The sequence below is a fragment of the Hyposmocoma kahamanoa genome, unplaced genomic scaffold, assembly GCF_003589595.1.
Source record: "Hyposmocoma kahamanoa isolate Upper Pololo Valley unplaced genomic scaffold, ASM358959v1 84, whole genome shotgun sequence".
Taxonomy (NCBI): domain Eukaryota; kingdom Metazoa; phylum Arthropoda; class Insecta; order Lepidoptera; family Cosmopterigidae; genus Hyposmocoma; species Hyposmocoma kahamanoa.
In genome coordinates this window covers 1112276-1135828 of record NW_020654229.1, presented here as the reverse complement: position 1 = coordinate 1135828, position 23553 = coordinate 1112276, and the positions used below count along the sequence as shown (strand labels likewise).

At 35.8% G+C, this 23553-nt stretch overlaps 2 protein-coding genes across 2 annotated transcripts; one reads left to right on the top strand and one right to left on the bottom strand.

The window, feature by feature from the left end:
• Positions 1 to 3736: 3736 nt before the first annotated feature.
• LOC113234381 (zinc finger protein 43-like) lies at positions 3737 to 19540 on the top strand. Its single transcript, XM_026469692.1, has 12 exons — positions 3737 to 4444; positions 4822 to 4956; positions 5780 to 6697; positions 7613 to 7743; positions 9590 to 9664; positions 10710 to 10833; positions 12456 to 12556; positions 13884 to 13992; positions 15144 to 15545; positions 17559 to 17660; positions 18547 to 18642; positions 19267 to 19540. Exons 1-12 carry the CDS (start codon positions 4316 to 4318, stop codon positions 19426 to 19428), a joined length of 2484 nt encoding a protein of 827 aa, XP_026325477.1. The 5' UTR covers positions 3737 to 4315; the 3' UTR covers positions 19429 to 19540.
• Positions 19541 to 20235: 695 nt separating this feature from the next.
• LOC113234380 lies at positions 20236 to 23137 on the bottom strand. Its single transcript, XM_026469691.1, has 2 exons — positions 22919 to 23137; positions 20236 to 20510 (listed from the first exon to the last, which is right to left on the bottom strand). Exons 1-2 carry the CDS (start codon positions 23135 to 23137, stop codon positions 20319 to 20321), a joined length of 411 nt encoding a protein of 136 aa, XP_026325476.1. The 3' UTR covers positions 20236 to 20318.
• Between the last annotated feature and the right edge of the window lie 416 nt (positions 23138 to 23553).

Here is a 23553-nt window from a genome sequence, read left to right as displayed (position 1 = left end):
AGACCGAACATTAAAATGCAATTCAACAAGAATAGCAAAATAATTGTATCTTAGATATGGAGACAAACCTTCGGGTTTCACCAAAAACCCTTGGTGACGAGTCTACCGACAATGGGGTGACCATTACGCGGGCTCGTAAAAGACTAAGCAGAGCAGCTCGCAAAAAAATCTCACGGCTTCTGGCTGCCAATGTTGACTATAAAGACGCTATAGAACTTGCAGTTCGACCTTCGAACGCTATTCCGATACCGAAACCAGAGGCAAAGGCAGTAAAACGCGGTTTGAAGGAGAAGTACCATGTACACGCTAAAACTCCTCGACTCTCGATGCCCACACTGCCCATCACTACCATTTCTAAACCTACCTACAGTGAGACAGGTCCCTTGCGTAGTCGGAATTTGTACCCCATGACTGAGGACCAAATGATTCAGGTGCACCATTGTCAAGTTAATGTCATTGCAGAGATCCAACCCAGAGCATCAGGACCTAAGTTCCTTGGCTTCTCGCACAAGTCAGGCTACATCCTTATAACTTGCAAAGATTGGGCAAGTGCGGACTGGCTTTTTGAAGTCGTCGCTAGAATCAAGCCATGGCCTGAGGCGGTACTCTCTACAATGCAGGAGAATGTTTCCAAAACTAGCCATAGCCAAAACCTATATTCCAAAATCTAAATGCGTCTCCGTGCAAGATGGTGTAAGTTTAATTAAAGCACAAAATAAAGGTCTGAACACTGATATTTGGAAAGCCCTTAACACGAAGGAGGACTTTCATGGCTGGATAGTAACCCTCTCCCTTGATGACTTCTCTATGGCTGCACTCGGGCATTGAAGTGTCAAGTCAGCCTTGGTTTCAGGCAGGTCACTCATAATCAGGGGAGGCTCTGACATGAAGGGGTTATACACTGAACAACATTTCGCTAGCTCTGTAAAAACTGTACCGCAGTGTACCAGCCTAACAACCAGTAACAGTAGTTCAAATTGGGACCAGAGCAACCTGAACTGAATAATACAGTCAACGTATTGCTACTGATCTTCGAGGTGCCAGGTCATGCATGTTACCAGCTGCTAGAGCTCGTAACCATGCGAGTGGTGATGGTGGTAACAGTTGTGAGTAAGGACTTTTTAATCTAGGAAGACAGCCCTCTATGCAGAGCGTGCATGGAGGAGGAAACTGTTGCACACATCCTACTACAATGCTCTGGTGTGGCCAACTACAGGGCAAAGTACCTTGCAATGCCGATATCACCAAAGTCTTCAGCAAACCCAAGCGGGCGCTGAGATTCATGGAAGAGCTTGGGTGGCATGAGTAGGACCCTGCACCACCACATGAAATATAGGCGCCTGGACGTCAATTTGCGGACAACAGCCAGTTACACCATAATATACCATAACAGTTGAGAATGTGCTGGAACACAACAAACCTCATTATCCTGCCTAGATCCGTCACAAATTGTGAGGCAGATCTTCAGCTGTCAATAATACCTATCTAGGCCAAAAAAGTGAACATCATTTAGACAAACCTCTATATACAAATTGTAGACTGTTGTTTTGTGAAAGATTCTTTTCAACATATGTAAAGAAACCTTGATCTTGTATTGTTCTCAAATAGGCAACCTTTTTCAATCCCGAGGATTTGTTTCTAAAACCTTTTGGCAAACTATTTCTCCCTGATAACAACAAGGTCAGAGTAACTATGTGCTCAACCTTCCATCCTGAAGAGAAACCGACCCCAAAGAAGAGCTGTGGCAGAATGTGCCAGAAGATGCAGCATACCTACTGGAATGCAACAGCAATGCTCACCATACTGTCTTGCACGCCACAGACAACAATAGGGGTGAGCTTTTATAAAACTAATCTCCAAACATTTCAAGTTTAAGTAACAAAGGTATGCCAACCTTTTACACAATCTAGCTTAAATGCATTAAACATTATTGACTGACATGTAAAGTTTGCCAATTTAAATCTTAGCATTGATTTATACAGTGTCATTGGTGTGTTTCATGATATTTCATTCATACTATCCCTCAAACAACATGTTCCATTGTCTATAGAGTACTGCTGTCCAAAACAGTTAGCAGCCTTGAACTCAGTGAAGTGAAAATCAAAGAAGCTTGGCAATGATTCTCTTGTAGAGTCGGAATCTATGAAATATCGAGCACCGCAGAAAAGTGGCCAGCCAGTTGGTTTTTTTGGATACATTCAGAGAGTCTGCTTAGGAACTTTTCAATTTAGTTCCTGCATCAGTCGACTAGTTAATCTGGAACACTCCATCCTGATGTATTTCATGTACCACCTATTTGTACATGAACGACTGGAATATACACAAAAATTTAGGACTATTCAAGGCTTAGAGTGAGTAGGCATTCTTTTCACAAATATATCATCGGTCACATGATCACTCACCATTAGGTGAGATTATATATAGGTCCAAGTGTGTGTCTGTTATATACATACAGAAGGTTATAATACTAACTACCTCACAGGGCTATATTACTAACATCGTAAACAACACCTTTGTAAAGTTTGTAGGTAAAATTTTTACATTTGAAATTGTCATTTTTTTAAGCTAGTGCTTGTTCACTATGCTCAGCTCCCTGAGAGGAACGAGCAAGAAACTCTAGGGATTGTTCTTTTCAAATAAACTTCAATGCTATGGAATACACTTTGAATCATAATTGTGTGGAATCAAGACCTATGTTGTCTTTCCATACATCTTTATCTAACAAATACTCTTAAAATTTGTAACATGACTTGTCAATTAAAATACTTTAATATATGCTCCGGATTCTTGTTGTTAAAATGTATACAGTTCCCCATAAACGAATCGTTTACCTTAGTTAAACGAAATCGTGGTACCATGAGTTTGCACTTAGTTCTAAGATTAATATTATGGATATCTTCTTATTTAATGAAATTATGTAAATTATTACGCGCATACAAAATATTTGAGTAAATGTACTGTGATGCCACAGTCATGATACCAGTCTCCTTAAACTTTTTTCTGAGAGAAACCCGAGAACCTAAACCGTACACAGAACGAATCGCTCGATTTTCCAACACAAATATGGTTTGTATATCTGACGCTTTACCACACAAGGTAGGTGATACGTAAATACCAGTCCGATGCAAAACGTAGGAGCGGGAGTGGAGAACGCCGGTTAGGCCGCTTGGACGTTTGCACTTACTATCAAATACAGATCTAGAAAGTTTCAGATAGCACACCAAAAACTTAAAAGTTTATTTCTCTTAAATTTATTGTGTTTTGTAATAAGTCATGGAAAAAAATTGTTTATGATGTTAGTAAAATAGTCCTGTGAAGTTTTAGTATTTTACAAATAACCCTATGTAAAAAAAAATATATGCATCACTTTTACTATGGACACCCTACTGGAATAGACAGTTTCATAGAATAGGGTTCCCATAGTAACAGATGCTAAGTTTTACGTCCTGCACAAGCTTAAAAGGATGTCAGATAATTTTAGACCTTATTTACTAAATGTCAAAATGTTCAGTAAATCAATGCAAAAATGGACTCAGATGGAAAGAAAGAAGAAGAAAAATATTTATTCCATAAAGAAACAACACAGCGTACATACTTTTAACAATTACGAAACATGATTATAACGTTTAAAAAAATCGAAATAAAAAGGGGAAAAAAAACAACAATTCGATAATAACACACTTAATAGGAAGGAAATAACTTTAACAATAAATAATAATACGCCATAACGTGAGCATGCTGTACTGCTACGAAATCCGTCATCCACTCAGCTTGGGGTCGTCTCACTGCATGTACGGCGATGCTAATTTTCAGTGGATCCGGCAACAGGGGACACAGTAAACGACACAGATGTGTACAATTTGATATAATTATGGATAATAGTATAATTGTAAAATAAAAGTGTAATTGTAAACAATAGTGCAATTGTAAATAATAAAGCAACTGTAAATAATAGGGTAATTGTAAATAATAGCTCAATTGTGACACTGTAATAATTAGCATTCAGAAATTCTATTAGTACTAGCCAAAGTTAACAATAAAACGCCCACATATCCGACACATCGGCAGCTATGCTGGACATTGCTGAATATTAAACGGCACAAATACGCCTTAAGTAATTTAAAAAAAGTAAAACGTGACGAAAAGATATGAGTAACTTTTACTATGGACACCCTACTGAAATAGACTGTTCCATAGAAAGGGTTCCCATGGTAACAGATGCTTAGTTTCACGTCCTGTACAAGTTTAAAAGGATGTCAGATAATTTTAGACCTTACTTACTAAACGTCAAAGTGTTCAGTGAATCAATGCAAAAATGGACTCATTCAGTGATATAAGCAGTAACATACTAGTATGCCGAGTGTGCATATCTACAGATGTCAAATTGTACAATTTATTGGACCACCGGCTTGCCGAAACATTTCGAGACTTCACTGGGATTCCGGTAAGTAATCTCCCTCCATTTCATTTTTTGTTTTTTTTTTTTTAAATAATGTGCCGAACAACCATACCACTAGATATACTGTAGCAGTCTCCTAATAATACATTACCACAGGGAATTCTCTACTTTTAGATCAGGTAGTGGGTGTAGTGGTCCGGGACAAGACCGTTACATGTACGTCCACGAATTCAGCCATTGAGTAATAGATGAAATGACTTGAACAAATAAGTGAATTCCCTTCACTTGAATTATTTCTTATTAGATTCGGTTCTATTGAGACTTCCAAGTACTCTAAATGTAGTATGACTTGAGTATTGAGTAGAGTTCTGGAATACGACCCTTAGAGTTCTACTTTAATATAAAGTGGTTTTTTCTTTCAGATATCCTCTTCAGACAATCTACCAAAGTACATTTGTACCTTCTGCAGACATTTGTTGATAAAATCATTGACGTTCAGATGCAAGTGCCATGATGCTCAGTTGCTGCTGCAGGAGCACTGCTCGGGAGGGTTTACAGTAAGTAATTACAGTATAGCATATGTTATTGTAGCAAAATGTAAATTGTACTAACTAAACTTTTATCTGATAATTATTATAATTAACTGATAATAATCATTCCAAATGACTGATAATTATCATTCTAATTGACTGATAATTATGATTATAACTGTTTTTGCATATACATGTATGTGTATGTGTATGTATGTTCGTATTTATATTCATATATATATATGTATGTGTATGTATGTTCGTATTTATATTATGTGGCCATACTCCTTTATACGATTTACTCTCACGTTATAGTTTGCAAAATATGTAGTTTCTTTCTATTTTAGATTAGTTATCGTAGTAACAAATTGAGTTGTGTTGAGTCTGTTGGTATTTGAATAAAAAATTCATGGTATTTACTTACATAATAATTATATTAATAAATTATCAATATGTCATAAATTATGAATATGATACATAAATTTGGGTAAGCATCTCACATTTTTATTATTTAGTCATTCCATAACACACTATTTTATAAACTCCAGGGGCTTCACATGATACCAGCGCCGTAGCTGCTCTCAGCCACGGCATATATTGAGTGGTGCCCATTCAGTATCTTAATTTTAGTTTTAAATTTATTTTTGTTTCTTTTGTAAGTATGTACAATTTAAAATTAATGGTACTGAATAAAATTTTCTTTCTTCTTTCTGTTTTTACAAATTATCTGTCACAACAAAACGGACACTTTCACTTCTAAAAACAGACATTATTACTGCAGGAGCACCGAAATTGTAATATATTTACAAACGTTTTTATTCTGACTATCAATGTTTTTTTTTTGTTTCAGTTTACAAAAACATCAGTTTTAGAAAGCTTAGGCAAAAAAGTACCTCTAAGCATTTGTAAGTTAGAAAATATAAACTATGTGGAAAATAGTAAAGAAAATCATATACCTATAGAAGAAATCAAAGTAGAAAACGTTGAATTCGAAAATGAAAATTATGATCCCATAGATAACGATAATTTTCATGATTTAAATGATAATTTTAATGATAAGTGTGATAGTTTTCGTGATAATGATCGAGACAGTTTAGATGATATACCATTAAGTGAACTTAAAAGTGATAATTTAAAAGATAATATTATGTATAATAATTCGAAAAAGAAAAAGAAGACATATAGAAAGGTACAAAAAGATAAGATTGAAGAATTTACCAAAACGTACATTGAAAACAACGATTGTAATAAGAAGAAATCATTTTACAATTATATCCTTAACAAATATATTAAAAGTTATACTAAACCAAAAGAGTACAATAACATCAAAGATGCTGTAAAGGCGGAAAACTCAATTTTCATTTCCATAGACAATGGTGAAATTACAGAAGAGAATATTAATTTAAATGATAAAATAAAATCCATAAACCCTATAGATACAAATAAAAGAAAATTCTACGATTTCTTAATTCAGAAATACAGTAAGAAAGCTACCGAAAAGAAAAAAATCACCGACATAACGCGCATGCGTCCTGGTAAAGTGAAAAAACAAAAACAGTACAAATCGAAATCCATAGAGGAGTTGCAAAATTTCTCAATAACCTATCAAGTGGAGATACTGCAGTTAACAAGAGAAGAACAAGTACAAGATGTCTTAAGCAGGAAAGAGACAGAAAAATTCCAAAAGGCTGCGTTCAAGTGTGAAGAATGTTACAGGGGCTTCACTGCAGAGAAGGCTTTTCAAAATCACATGGCTATACACGATCCTGTAAGTATGGTGATAATATTATACGAGTAGTTGTAAAAACAACCTCCTTTTGTAAAGTCGGTAAAAAAACCAACTGCATTTTTGTGGGTATGTTACGCATTTACTCCGATATATGGGTAAATGGGACCAATACTGGGTACCCTATCACGAACTCGAATTTTTTTCCCGAAATAACGTTTGGTCGAATTTTCATTTGTCAACTTTCATCCTCAATATTTTAAAACACGCGGTGAAGTCATTCAAAGGCAAACTAGAGCAAAAATTATGAATCTCTTATACCAACCTCGTTCGACATACTTTTAAAATAAAATTGACAAAATGGCTTTTGACACATTGCTTCTATAGTAATAAAGAATACTTAGAATTTACAAATTCATTACATTAATTAGAAACTACAGAGACTAAAGAAACATTGAATCCTATTAATATTTGCACATCTGCTTGCAGGTTGAATACAATGTACCTAATTTTACTTAAGACCTTTGTAATTACTGTATTCTGGCAAATAAACGTATTCTATTCTATATTCTATTCATTACACCGAAAACCGAATTATAACGAAACAGTTGTTCTTTCAGTATATATTGGATGTTTATCGCAAAAACACGATTAGGTTCGGTTAGGTTAGGTTAAGTTAGTTTTAAAAGAAAAAAAACATTTTCCACTCAAAATTACTTTCGAGGTTATGAAAATTCGAGCTAACGTTATTTCTGGAAAATGTCATTTCGGACTACGGATAGGTAGATAGGACTGAGGTAGGAAAGGGGCCAACAAAAAAAGAATCATCAAAATCGGTTCACAAATTCGCATATAATCGCGTAACATACTCACACTAGAAAAAAGACAAATACCATCGAATTGAGAACCTCCTTTTTTTAAAGTCGGTTAAAAACGAATAACGTGTAAAAATTCCAGAGCATCGGTCCCCATGCGTGTGAAATCTGTCACGTTCGTTTCCCGAAACGAGGCCGGCTCACGAAGCATATGCAGTTGCGTCATAAACTGAAATTCGTCTGTCAAATATGTCATCAAGTAACTAGAAACAGGTCAGTGCCAGTAACATTATCATATATATAGTAGCAATAGAGTTCGTGATGTAAGCATTACTGCGTTCCAGTTCGGCAGGGTGAAATTACAGGCACATGGGACTTGTCAACTTATGTTTCTGGGTGACGAGTGCAGTGGCAGTGCCCATAAGATCTTTGCGATTTAAAGCCCTGAGTGACACTGCAACTGTTATGGACAGACGTGTCGCTTACCACAAGGCGCACGACGTGTTCGTCCCGTCACTTGATATTATAAAAAAGTTCCACGTGAAATATGTCAAAAAAAATTTTTTTTTAATCCATTTTTGTACTTCACTATTTAAGACAGAATATACTTTTGGATTACACATATTAAAAGTGTCTAGATCAAACACGTTTTCGTCAATTACTGAAAATCAGTTTTTTTAAATAAATTTTTTTGAATATTGATGGATTTTTGGTCAATTTCGTAATTTAAAAAAATAATTAATAAATATTGTAATCACATATTTAAAAAACATACCTTGACCCTAGACATTTTTGATCGGTGTATATGGGGTTTGACATTTTACCGGAAACCGGATTCATCCCCTAATTTGCGACCCTTTGGAGGTAGAATATTTTCATTAAATTTAAATAATAATAATAATAACGCACACACTTAACATAGCCCCGCACTAAGGAAATACATAGACAAATACAAATGACCTACATTTATTTATCTCGTGAGTTTGGGTGTAATTTGTGGTTGTCTATGTATGTGTCCATGGCACCCGCGACACAGGGTTTCCCTAGTACTAATATGTAATAGCTAATATGTTGAGTGTGTGCGTTATTATTATTATTATTAATAATAATGTTGATTCAAATGAACTTGACAATCTTTCACGGCTCATAAGTCCAAGTGAAATGTGTCGACTGCTTCGGGGATGGAGTGTCAGGGGTTTTATTTGATAGTCTCATAGTGGTTTATTTCTTTTTTCTTCTGCAATATTACTTTCTTTTTAAATAAAAATTTTTGATGTTATCTTGCATAATAGCTGTATATACCTTTAATGGTGTAACATACTGTATAAAAGAAGGATTGCGAAAGCTGACCCAATAATTATAAAATCAATGAAGACCTGTTTATGAATTTTGCTAGTATAATTTTACGTTCTAGTTTATGCCAAGTTATCAATGTATTTTTAGAAGTCGGGTATAAAGATATTGTAAAACAATGTAGTTTAGAATAAATGCAATAACTCGAACGCAATTGATTCATTCCGACCATAGATTAGGTAACATTCTTGTGGCGTACGTTGTATTTTAAGCATGATTGAATATTTACCTACATAAAGTATTGGTTATTTTATAGTACACACATAAAACATTAAAGCTATAAAATGTCTAATCAAGTAATCAATTTTACAAAAAATGTTTAGATAATATTTAAATGAGAGATAAGAAAGTTGTTAGCAAAGGAAAGTTTTGAAAAGGGCCTTCTTACTAATTTCAATGTCACATTGAGATTGAGAACAGTGTGACCATTTGTGGCAGATGGAAACAAACTGAAAACTTGTTGTTTCTGCTACTACGAACAAACATAACCTATGTCAACTTTATAACCCCAGCTCCTACAGGCTGTACTCAATTAGCGTTTTTGATGCTTTGATAATGAATCACAAGTATTAATAGGTCTCTTTAATACACGTCGTCAAAAATACTGCGTCACAAAATACACGGAATGTCGCCATCCTTCTTTGTTTTAGTAATTTCACAAAATACAAATGAATATAACGATAGTAAAATACAACAATTCTTTACTTTCTTGTAACTTTTTCACAAGTTGCTAAATAATTTAGTAAAATGTGCTCTTCTGTTACAGTACATGCGCTAGACATCATTACAAATGCCACGCCGGTTTTAAGTACGAATGTGAACATTGTGGAAAAGTTTTCAGGTATGTTTTCCGTCTTATTTCATTTACAATGAAATAAATTATTATACATAGTGTACGTATGACAAAACTTATATCGACTGTGAACTGGCAACCGGTACTATCTCAGTTTTGACAACTACAGGATAAAGAAAAAATCATTTATATAGCATCTGGTTTATTAAATAAAAATGCGTAGTGTACATTCTTATATGTGTAATAAAAATATTTAAAAACTACATATTTTTATTATATAAACCAGATGCTGTTTAAATGACGCAAACAATTTTTTCATCACCTGTAAAGTTGTCAAAATTGAGATAGTACCGATTGCCAGTTCACAGTCGATATGGCATATGAGGTGACAATTATCATTGATATTTTCTAAAATTAATTGGATCAACAAATTGCTATCATAAGCAATTTACTTAGCAGTAGAGAAAGAATTCGTCCAGGGAAGTACTGCCACCTTACCTATTTCTGCCGCCAAGCACTAATGTGAGCATTACTGCGTTCCGGTTTTGAAGGGTAAGGGTGCTGGTGAAATTACAGGCACGTGGGACTTGTCAACTTATGTGATAGGCGCAGTGGCAGTGCCCCTAAGATCTTTGCGACGCAAAGCTCTGAATGGCACTACAACTGCTATGGATAGGCGTGTCGCTTACCACCAGGCGCACGACTAGTTCGTCCCGTTACTTGATGTTTTAAATAATGTCAGTACAAATTACTTATATTAAAAAATTTAGGTTATATTAAAAACTACCCCAAAAATTCGTGGAATTACATCTATTTGCCAAGTTTTATTGAAATCTTACCGGAAAGTGCGCAAAATTGGATTCATCCCCTAGTTTCCCACCCTTAGAGGTGGAATATTTTCTTCAAATTTAAATGGGACCAATGAGGTACCCTTTTTCCAACAAAAAAAGATCATCAAAAACGGTTCACAAAAACCGGAGCTAGTTAAAAATGAGGATTGATAGTTATCGGATAATTATCGAAGAAAATAAATCGAACCCTGCCAATTATAACTATAAAAAATAACCATTTGTTATGTTCCATTTTGTTACAGCAAATACGGATCTCGCATGAACCACATTCGCATCTTTCACGGCTCTGTAGCCTGTGACATATGCCAGGAGTCATTCTCGTGTGAGACTGGGCTGGTTGCGCATAAAACTAAGGCACATAGAGAGGTAAGAAGGACACTATTTGTAGTTGATAATTATCCTGAACTGATACTCGATGAAGATGACCTTCCCTAACCAAAAACTTCTTAATTGTTTAGCAATACATCATTTAAAACTCCATACAATAAAGTGAAAGTATTTTTTTAAACTCACCATTTTCGACTGTCTTGCTTCGGGTGAAACGGTATTAACACCCTATACGTTGTTGGTAATTGGAATTGTGTTAAATTTATTAACAACCAATCTTGTACTTATTAAATAGTTGCAATTACCTCGTAGTTAACAGTGAGTTAAATGCAATTGTGAGGTAATTGCAACTATGACATAATAATAATAATAACGCACACACTCGACATAGCCCCGCACTAGGGAAACCCTGTGTCGCGGGTGCCATGGACACACACATAGACAACCACAAATTACACCCAAACTCACGAGAGAAATAAATGTAGGCCATACAAATATTTCTCCTAGCCCGGGAATCGAACCTGGGACCTCTGCGTGGCAGTCCGGCATGGTAACCGTTCGGCCACGGAGGTAGTTAATTAATAAGTTTATCTCATAGCTGCAACTACCTCACACTTGCAATTATTACATAATTGCAACAATGAAGTAATTACAACTATGAGGTAATTGCACATAGTAGCAAGTACCTCGTATTGCATTTATCTCATACTTGTAATGACCCCATACTTGCAATTACCTGACGATAGTAATTTTTTTAACGCATACACGCATAGTCCCGCCCTAAGGAAACTGTATCGCGTGTGCCATGGACACACACTTAGTCAACCACAAATTACACCCAAACACACGAGAGAAATAAACATAGGCCATACAAATATTTTTCCCGGTCCGAGAAATGAGCCCGGGACCTCCGCGTGGCAGACCAGCATGAACCATTCGGCCACGGAGGCAGTTAATTAATAAATTTATCTCATAGCTGCAACTACCTCACACTTGCAATTATCTCGTAGTTGCAATTACCTCAAACCATTGAGCATACAACCAGAAACAGAGACGAAATCTCATTTAATTTGTTTGAAAACTATTCTGCCAAATCATTACGGTGACAACTCTGCTCCGATTGGCCAGCCCGAATTCGAAACAATTGACGGGTAGTCGTCAATTGTTTCACTTCAACTCGCCATGTTTAACTTGAGCTTTGCTGTAATGGACGAAAATTGCAAAATTACGTATTTAATATTTAATTACCGATGAAATGTGATTCCGTTTGTTTTGTAATTAGGTCTTTTGCTGTTTTTCCCACACCCGGTGGTGTGGGAAGAACAGCCCCCCATGGTCAGAGATATTATTTTTAGTACAACAAATACAGAATATTTTTGGAATATACGAAGACGTACACACAGGCCAGTTGTTGATGCTGTCCTACTTCAGCTTTCTAATTTGTGATTTCAGCGCAAACGAGAATTGATATTTAAAAGTAATATAGGGCCTATTTGCCTGATGAGTTGCCAGGGATGGATGGCCCTTATTTCGTCTCTATTTCTGGTTATATACTCGGTGCCTCAAACTTACAATAACGCTGGTCGACTACGGAAAAGAACTTTAAACAAAACTGTCAATTACTCCATTCTACTATTAACTAACAATTTTAACATTTACAGCTTTTCAAATGCGTCACATGCGGTGTTCAGTTCCACAATCCTCACGCGTTAAAGAAACACGCGGACACCGCTCCTGGCGGAGTCTGTGGACCGCATATTAGGTAATAATTTAAACCTTGTTTGCATAACATAGGTGATGATATTTTTACTTTATTTCATACATATTATCACGGACGAAAAAAAACAATGGATATAATATATTATCATAATATAAATATATATATTTTTTGTTATTCACATTTAAATTTTATTGTACGATAATTAGCCCCGCAGTCTTCATTCTACACCTAGGCTAGGGTTTGCTGTAAGAAATCACTTCTAGAGATAAGCTCACCTTTGTATATCGCACATGACAACTATCTCAAAATGTAAGGCTTTAAGTTATATTACCTATTTAGTTTTAAAGCGACAGTGTTGTCCTGTCACTTTGAAATTAAATCGTATATGAATGACACATCAATATCACATAATTTTGGGAGATAAATTATTAATGTAACCATTGACTTACAAATAAATGGACGACGGGTCTAATACACAAATCACGAAAAAAATGTCCCAAGTCAACCTATTTAAACGTAGTGACATGTAAAGGAATATGAAAAAGCTAAAACGTTGAATTTAAATTGTAATGTCATCGCAGTACTGTCTAATTTTGCTTGCTTCGCTGTCAGTCGAACAAACGAAGACTAAAGCGTGAATGACGCTCTGTATACGATTTTAACGCCCTATAAGTTCGGACACTTTTTAGCGCGGACCCGACGTCCATGTAATTGTAAGTCAATGAATGTAACGCAATTTTCAGGTAAAATATAATATAACGCAATTTTTGAGATAATGCAATGTTAGTTGTCAAGTGCGTTATGTCCTTTGTAACTTGCTTCATGTGTCTTTTCTTTGCGCAGTAAAGAATTATTATTATTATTAAGTTGACAAGTCCCATGTGCCTGTAATTTCACCAGCACCCTTACCCTTCTAAACCGAAACACAGTAATGCCAATACTGCTTGCTAGGAGAAATAGGTAAGGTGGCAGTACTTCCATGGACGAAATCTGTCACATAGAGCTCTACTGCTACTAAAATGTCGTCATATGGCTTCGAAGTTTGTGCGTTGCATGTTGAAAAGTATTTTTTTAAATTTGAGCTATATATGCTTTCGTTTCGGTAACCTATCACAAAGTCGAAGATTTTTTTGGCCGAAATAAAGTGTTCGAATTTTCATTACACCGAAAACCGAATTATAACGAAACAGTTGTTCTTTCAGGATATGTTGAATGTTTATCGTAAAGAAACGATTAGGTTCGGTTAGGTTAGGTTTAAAATAAAAAACATGTTCCTCTCAAAATTACTTTCGAGGTTATGAAATTTCGACCAAACGTTATTTCTGGAAAATGTCATTTCGGACTACTCATAGGTAACCTTTTGTTTCAGGCCATGCACTCAATGTGGAGATAATTTTGAGTCAGAAGAGCAAATAAAGGTTCACATGCACCACTACCACAATAAACAAAGACCTATACGGACGTCTGCTAAACTTGAGGTAAACCGATTTAACTGTATTTGTGAACCGATTTCAACGATTTTGTTGGAAAGGGGGTTTCTCATTAGCGGTCCCAGTTTAACTGCCTCTATGGACGAATGGTTACTGCAGAAGTTCCATGTTCCATTTATTTATCTTGTGAGTTTGTTAAGTGTGTGCGTTATTATTATTATTTAAATTTAATGAAAATATTCCACCTCCAAAGGGTCGCAAATTAGGGGATGAATCCGGTTTCCGGTACAATGTCCCTATATACACCGATCAAAAAGTCTAGGGTCAAGGTCATTGACTTACAAATAAATGGACGACGGGTCTAATACAAAAACCACGAAAAAAATGTCCCAAGTCAACCTATTCGAAATTTAAATTGTTATGTCATCGCAGTATCGCGCTGTCAGTAGAACAAATGAAGACTAAAGCGGAGTTTGGCGCTCTGTATACGATTTTAGCGCCTTACAAGTGCGGACACTTTTTAGCGCGGACCCGACGTCCATATAATTGTAAGTCAATGGTCAAGGTATTTTTTTTTAAATATTTGATTACAATATTTATTAATTAGTTTTTTAATTACGAAATTGACCAAAAAAAAACCATCAATATTCAAAAAATTAATTAAAAAAAACTGATTGATGATAATTGACGAAAACGTTTTTGATCTGTCTAGATCAAAAACGTCTACTTTCTATCTACTATCTACTTTTAATATGTGTATTCCAAAAGTATATTCTGTTTTAATTTGTGAAGTACAAAAATGGATTAAAAAAAATTTTTTTTGACATATTTCACGTGGAACTTTTTATAATATCAAGTAACGGGACGAACAAGTCGTGCCGCTTATGGTAAGCCACACGCCTGTTCTTAACAGTTGCAGTGCCACTTGAAATCGCAAAGATCTGCACTGCCACTGCGCCCTCAGGGTGACCTGAGACATAAGTTGACAAGTCCCATGTGCCTGTAATTTCACAGCACCCTTCCAAACCGGAACGCAGTAATTCTCACATTACCGCTTGGTGGAAGAAATAGGTAAGGTGGCAATACTTCCCTGGACGAACTCTTTCACAAGGACCTCTACTGCTAGTAAAATTTATACCGTTACAGGGTTTGTTTCGTTAAATATCACCTGATGTTTTAAAGGCAATTATTTTTTACAGAAACCAAATGAAGACAAACCAAACGTCCGGTGGTTAGCCAAAAAATACTCCAGAAACTACAACACTACATCTCCGGACACCACACTAGATGACACCAACCTTCAAGCTACTACAATAAACGCTCCTATACCCAATCCCACCTTTAATATTGCACACAGTACATTAGAAAATACAAATTTTTCAATCGCAACACTACCTGACACAAATTCAACGGTCTCTAATGTAAACACTAGTTTAGAAAACACTACTTCAACCAACGTATTATCAACAACTAACACTACATATAAAAATGCTTTTGATAATGCAAGAAAGAAAGTTTCCTTCGTAAAAAAGAGAAGAACTATAAATTATGGAGCTCCGCAAAAATTGATGTGTGAGATGTGCGCAGCTGATGGGTTTGCCGTAAGTAAACCATTTTTACGAAGTTTATTTCGTGACCATGGTGGATACAATACTTTCAGTCGAAAAAAATGTCTTAGTAATAATGGATCATAACTTTTTTAAATTTTCATTGAATTGATGTTCAATTATTTTTTCTGAAATTACTCCACTAGTTACTTATAATTATTAATACAAAGATCGAACCTTACAAAAAATTTGTCGGTTCGAATCCGGCCGGATCGCTCATATAGGTTTGTTTAATTTCACTTTTTGAGGTATTGTGGACGAAACAATAAATAAATAATCATTAATACAAAGATCGAACACTCAGAAAAAATTCCTTCGATCCAGCCGGATTCGAACCGACGTCTTCTAGCTTACCGTGTTAGACGCTATACCAACTAAGCCACGGAACGAACCAGCGGACCTCACGAATTTTTCTATGTGCTTGCGTCGTGACTTTGTATTTAGTTTTTCAACGACTTTTTAGTCGTAACGCTAACTATGAAAAATCTATGAAAGATTTATCACCCAGTTAGTACTTTTACAGCTACCAGTCCTGGTGAGAGATGTCGCCAGAGATAACTTGTTTATTGTTAGCCGACCTCAAAAATTCGTGGAATTACGTCTATTAGCCAAGTTTTATTGAAATCGGTTACCGGAAAAAAGGCGAAACCGGATTCACGCCCTAGTTTTCCACTCTTAGAGGTGGAATATTTCCTTCAAATTTAAATGGGACCAATAGTAAGGTCTTTTTTTCTTGGAGAGAGGGTTCCTTCCAAAAAGGCATCATCAAAATCGATACACTCAAAAAAAATGCAATCGAATTGGGAACCTCCTCCTTTTTTTGAAGTTGGTTAATAACAATGATATAATCTGGATTTGATAGTATATTTTGGACACAGCGGGGAACACTTAATTCGTTTGTGCAGGCTCAACTTGTGTTTTTATGCTCGCTTGCCGTCGCCACCTTTGTGTTGTTCATATTGTTTCCTCAAACAATGGAATTTATTTTCTAATTTTGTGTAAAACGATTAATTTCGGTGTTTTGGAGTGTAAAAATGATAGTCTCACTTGTAACTATGGTGGTATTTCGTATTTTTTATTTAATGCATTTTAAATTTTCTGTTTATCGTGACCATTTCTTTGTTAAACAAACCAAAAAGAAAACTAAATAAACATCTCAAATTCGTCGTCGTTCAGCTATTAACAGCTAGATGGCAGCACATTGATTATTACATTGATTGAATTTTCAATATACAGTCAAAACATCGTAACTTGCAATAACAAATTACAATATTAATAATCCAGAATTTATTTCTTTTTAAATTTGAAACTACGACCAATTTTTATTAAGATTTGATAGTGTTTCAAATTATGGATGTGTGAGTGGCAACAGCGGTTCTGATAGTGATCGAGGCTTAAAGCACTTCCAATTGTTTTTATCTTCCGTGATTAAGGTACTTACCATGGGTATCGTAAACAGAATATACAGAAGTATAATATTCTGTTTACGACTTCAGAGACCCAAAGACACATTTGAATTAAATAATGAAATATTCTTAATCATTCTAAATCAATTTCTTAATGTCTTAGATTTCTCATAGATGGCGCTACGGCTAAAAAGTCGTTGAAAAACCAAATACAAAGATACGACGCAAGCACATAGAAAATGTCGCGAGGTCCGCTGGTTCGTTCCGTTGCTTAAGAAGAAGTCTTTTCGAATCCGGCCGGATCGAAGGGTCGAATCTTTGTATTAATAATTACAACAAACGAGTGGAGTAATTTCACATAAAAATAATTTAATATCGATTCAATAAAAAAATAATAATTAAACCATAGACTTACCTAAAGAACTGAAAAGAAACCGTTATTTTCACATTTATAATATTTATTTAATACAATGTCTTTCCGTTTCAGTGTTGCCATTTTTCTATCACTGTTTTTACTAATTATTGTAGTATGTCACCAGTCTTTCACCTTGTGTGGTAAACCAGCAGGACACATCATGTATATAACGTTTGGTCTGTACAGAGTGAAGCCGTGCTGCGCTATCACCAACGCATCCACACCGGCGAGAAACCACACCCTTGCCCGGAGTGCCCCAAGCGGTTCCGCATCAGAGAACTCTTGCAGGCAAGATACAAGCACTATAATAAAAATAATCAAGTACGATCTCTGTGATAGTTCATAAATATCTTCAAAACATAACCTAAATTCTCCTCTGCCTGAAATGTTGTCTGTTTTCTTCCCATTACAGCCATGATCGCTAAGGAGTTTTTTTTTTAATTTGTAGCACGACATACTTCCTTACATAGGTCAGAAAGTTCAAAATTAAAACAGTCGCTTAAAATGTTATCTAAACTGAAATTTTATTGCAATTCAGCCACTTACTACTTAAAACTTATTATTAATTCACAAACACTTATCTTATAAAGATGGCAAAACTTTCCATTTATTTTAAATTTCTTACAATTATATGGACGTCGGGTCCGCGCTAAAAAGTGTCCGAACTTATAGGGCGTTAAAATCGTATACAGAGCGTCATTCACGCTTTAGTCTTCGTTTGTTCGACTGACAGCGAAGCAAGCAAAATTAGACAGTACTGCGATGACATTACAATTTAAATTCAACGTTTTAGCTTTTTCATATTCCTTTAAATGTCACTACGTTTAAATAGGTTGACTTGGGACGTTTTTTTCGTGGTTTTTGTATTAGACCCGTCGTCCATTTATTTGTAAGTCAATGATCAAGGGTGTTAATTTGGTTGCATTACTTTAAGAATAAGTAAAAGCCAGTGTGTGAATATGAAGGAAATGTGATGAGAAATCAGACTACAAATTTGTAATATACAATGCAGTTACATTGTGCTTTAAGATATATGTTTAAGAAAGTAAGGCGACAAAAATCTGTCTACAGAAATATTAGTAGAAATTTTGAGACTGTTTTTCTGTGTACTTCTTTCTTGGCCGTCTTTCTTCTTTCATGCGATTGTCTGCCATATTATTATTTCCAATTTCAGAAGCACCTACGCACTCACACTGGCGATCGACCGTACAAATGTGCTCACTGCCCTAAAGCCTTTAAAACTGCGTCTGCGCATTACACACATCAAGTGGTAAATACATTAGATTTTTTTTAATGACTAATGTTTAGGAAATGAAACTATTTTTCCGGATTTAAATCGCGTTTATTTGTTTTTTCAAACAATCCGACGTATCGGACCCTTTACAGGTCCCATGGTCACGCAGTACTAATTAATATGTTTTAGTTTATTCTAATTTCTAGTATTAATTAATAAAAAATTGAACTTAATAAAACAAAATCATTCAATAAAATAATTTGTAAAAACTTAATGTAGCGTAAATTGGAATGTTTCTTTGTAAAATTAAAAATAAGGTATTTAATTAATAACTATTGTAACTATATTGAAAAAATAGGGTGGTTTGCATCAATATTAGACATAACTGGTTGAAGACTGTACCACCTCAATCAACCGTTTCATTTTCAGTGTAACAATCGCGAAAACTCGCCTAATGTTTATTTACGAGCAACACCTAGAGTTTCTTCTCAGGGGAATCTGCCTTTCGAATGAGAAAAAAAAATACTTCATCGAATAGACTCAACTCAACTGTTGAATCTATTTGATGAATTTTTTTTTATTATTTTGAAATAGAATCTTTAGATCTATCGAATTACTATTTTTTATCACGTGATAACCATCACGCTATTTATCCTGCAGGTCCATACGAAAATCCGGCGTCACCGCTGCCACCTCTGCGAAAAGACTTTCCTCACATCAACATGTGTGAAAACGCATATCAGATCTGTTCACATGAAGATACCACAACCGAACAGGGTTAGAAGGGATGACTTGTACGGCAGTGGACTTATGGAGTACTAATATGGCCAACATAGTAATGTTCCGGGCGATTGTTTGTATTTGATAAAAAAAACGTGTTCTTTCTTGGAATGTTTTCAATCAAATGGACTTGTGTAATAAAGATTTTGTTACTCCTGTACTTATCTGTCAATTATAATTTCATAAACCATATCACAAAAGCGCTCTTTTTAGTTCTGAACCAAAATACTTTTGTCTATGGTACTCGCTACTAAACTGAAAAATTTCAAACAGTACTTTTTATAAAAAAAAACCGGATCCATCCCCCAGTTTGCCGCCCTTAGAGGTGGAATATTTTCTTTAAATTTAAATGGGACCAATACTGAGGTACCCTCTTTCCAACAAAAAGAACCGTCAAAATTGGTTCACAACTGGCGGAGTTATCGCGTAACATACATTTAAAAAAAATACAGTCTAATTAAGAGCCTCTTCTTTTTATTGAAGTCGGTTAAAAAAGGCAGTATTTGGTTTCATTTCATTCCCTTCTTTTTCTACATCTATGGTTTCATATCAGACATGGGAAAAAAGGGGATATATGTATGGTATTGGTATTGGTGCAACGGACTAGTTTCCGCAACTCGACGTCGAGGCGCCTATTTTGCGTGTGGTGGGTGCAGGGTCCTACTCGTGCCACCCAAGCTCCTCCAGGAATCTCAGCAGACTTCGGTTTTCTGAAGATTTCGGGGAGCGACCTCGGCACTCCAAGGTACTTTGCCCTGTAGGGGATATATGTAATGACATGTTTTCATATACGATATTATATACTTCCACTTTGAAGCGTAATTGCACGTGTGTAAATTCAGTTTATTATTTCCATGTTTTCATAAATTCGTTCCAAAGCAATAACCGCTGGTTAACAATAAAACAACCCAAAAAAGTCGAAAAGCAAAATTCTATTGTATCAAAGATTTATGTTTTTGCACTTCGGCTCTGGTATCCTCGGCCAGTGTTGCCATTTTCGAAGCAATGAAGAACCGCAGTGTGTCTCTCAAGGCGTTGGGAAAGTATTCCGCTTCGATCTGGTCACCCAGGACCGAGTAACATGAGGGTAGGTGCCAACGGATTTTGTAATCCTTATTTTCCGACTGAAATTTAAAGAAAAATAGTTGTTTTAAATTGGACGTAGTTAAACAAAAAGGATACAATGCACATCCAGTTACTTTTGAGATATGGCAGTTTGAAGTTTAAAAGCTTAGAATAATAACGCATAGAAACCTAGTCCGCACACGCTAAGTGAGGCAAATTGAACAGATGAAGAATTTTAGCTAAAAATGACTAAATGTGCGGTAAATGAGTGTAAAAATACGTCAGACAAACATAAAATAGATACTAACATCACATTCCACAAGGAAGTAACGCGTTTCAACTTGTATTTTTATATAAATATTCACTAAAACCGAAAATTAACCTACTAATAAAACTAGCCTACATGAATTTGATTTTTGCCTCACTTGTGACAGTTCGTTTGATATGAAACTATCATTCTATGCGTTATTATTCTAAGTTTAAAAGTATGCTTCACTCTTGTATTTTCTATTTACGTTTATGTTTGATTTTATTTGCTGAAAAAAATCCAACATAAATTTCAAATGAGTTACATATAACCCAGTAACTCATTTTACATTCATTTTTTGATAATTTTGTGGATTGGATCCTTTTTGCTTAACTACGTCCAATTCACTTTAATATTGAAATAAAACGAGTAGATAAAAGGTTAAAAGGGATAATTAGTAGATTTCTTTGCGAAAGAGTTAGTCCAGGGAAGTACCGCCATCTTACCTATTTCTGCCGCCAAGCAGTATTGTCAGTATTACTGTGTTCCGGTTTTGAAGGGTAAGGGTGCTGGTGAAATTACAGGCACATGGGACTTGTCAACTTATGTCTCCGGGTGACGGGCGCAGTGGCAGTGCCCCTCAGATCTTTGCGATTTAAAACTCTGAGTGGCAATGCATCTGTTATGGATAGACGTGTCACATACAACCAGGCAAAAAAAAAATTGACATAGAGATCTAGCGGTTTACATTATGAGGGCTGGATGCCAAGGTCCCGATGGGACCAATTTTGGAAATAAACTTCAATACTGGTTCTGTACTGGGTGTACTGGGAAGTGACTTAGAGTGTATTCCGTTACGCTGGTACACATACTGCAGGGAATTCTTTAACTTCTGTTGTATGCCTGACACATATCAACCTACGTAACGTATGGTATGGCGAAATTGCCAAGTTTACAGGGGAGCGTTTTAAAGTTTTGAATACACTAAAATAAGCATAATAATAATAATATCTTTATTAACACTTTTGCCTTATAATTAGTACAGAGCAGCAATTTTATTATTTATTTAACAAAATTTTATTGGTATAGATATAACGTAGCACAAAATATAAAATAAGGCGTACCAAATTTAGAGATTCTGTCTCCTAAACTAGTCAAAGACTGTATCTTAGGAGGCAAACACGTATATATTTTACAATATATATCGTGGTTATTCATCTAACCGATATCTGGGATTTTATAATACTCTATGTGAGTAACGAGCTTTGCCAAATAAAACTGGGAAATGCTAAAGTCACGTGTTATGCTCAGTTCAGTGTATTCAAAACTTTAAAACGCTTCCCTGTAAACTTGGCAATTTCGACATAAATGATATTTTGCGTAGAAGGGGTCGATACCTTAAAATTAATCAGAACGAATAAACTACTACCGCTATCAATGTCGTGCTATGCGTTTTTTTTATAATACAAAGTGACAGGACAGATAAGTGCGCCTGGTAGTAAGCGATACCATCCACTTGAGACATAAATTGACAAGTCCCTTGCGATTGTAATATCAGATAATATCACAAAGGTTGCTTTAATTCCAATATTAAGTAAAGCACTTGAGTTATGGATATCGCAAACAACGACATTACCACAAACACCCAGACCCGAGGCCATCGAGTATATAACCAGAAATAGAGGCGAAATAAGGCCCATCCATCCCTGGCAACTTATCAGGCAAAAGGGCCTTATATTACTTAAATATCTCTCGTTTGCGCTGAAATCACAAACTAGAAAGGTGAAATAGTACAGAGCGCCAACAACCGACCTGTGTGTACGTCTCCGTATATTCCAAAAATATTTTGTATTTATTGCAATAAAGATAATATCTCTAACTATTAGGGGTTGTTTCTTTCGGTGATGTGGGAAAAATAGCAAAACATCTAAATTAGAAAACAAACGGAATCACATTTCATCGGTAATCATATATGTAATTTTACAATTTTTGACGACTCCCGTCAATTGTTTCGAATGCGGGCTGACCAATCTGAGCGCAGTTGTTACCGTAATAATTTGGCAGAATAGTTTTGAAACAAATTAAACATGACATTTCGTCTCTATTTCTGGTTATATACTCGATGCCCGAGACAATATAGAAAAACACGGCGACACTACGAAATCCGGTATGCAAGCCATCCAAACTCAGAGGTCATCTCAGATTTTCAAACTAACTTACCTTTATAAGGCCCAGACCTCCCAACATGGTGTTAGCCAGTAACCACGCTGTGGCATGCTGCGGTCCAGCTCTCTTCAACAAAAGCTGGTATAGTTGTCTGGAGATGTTGCGGGCTTCTGGGCTCTGTTTCGAGAGGCCGGAGACCATGAGGGTCGCTTCCACGTACGCCTGGATCAGGTCTGCGGGTTCCTTGATCGCCTGAAAAATGACAAACAACATAAGCTAATACTTGTGGTAAAATAATAATAATGACAAGTTGTGGACCTGATGGTAAGCGACACGCCTGTCCAAAACAGTTGCAGTGCCACTCAGAGCTTTCAATCGCAAAGATGTGCGGGGCACTGCCACTGCGCCCGTCACTCTAAGACATAAGTTGACAAAGTCCCAAGTGCCAGTAATTTCACCAGCACCCTTCAACACCAGGACACAGTAATGCTGATTTTACTGCTTGGCGGCAGAAATTGGCAAAGTGGCAGCACTTTCCTGGACGAACTCTTTCACAAGGCACTCTACTGCTACTAAATATAATATACCCTTACAGTTGCCACCCTGAAATTTCATACCCCGAAAATTGCCAACGCGAATCCATCCGAAATTAAAATCAAGATTTAAGCTATTTTTTGTTGCTAAAGTTA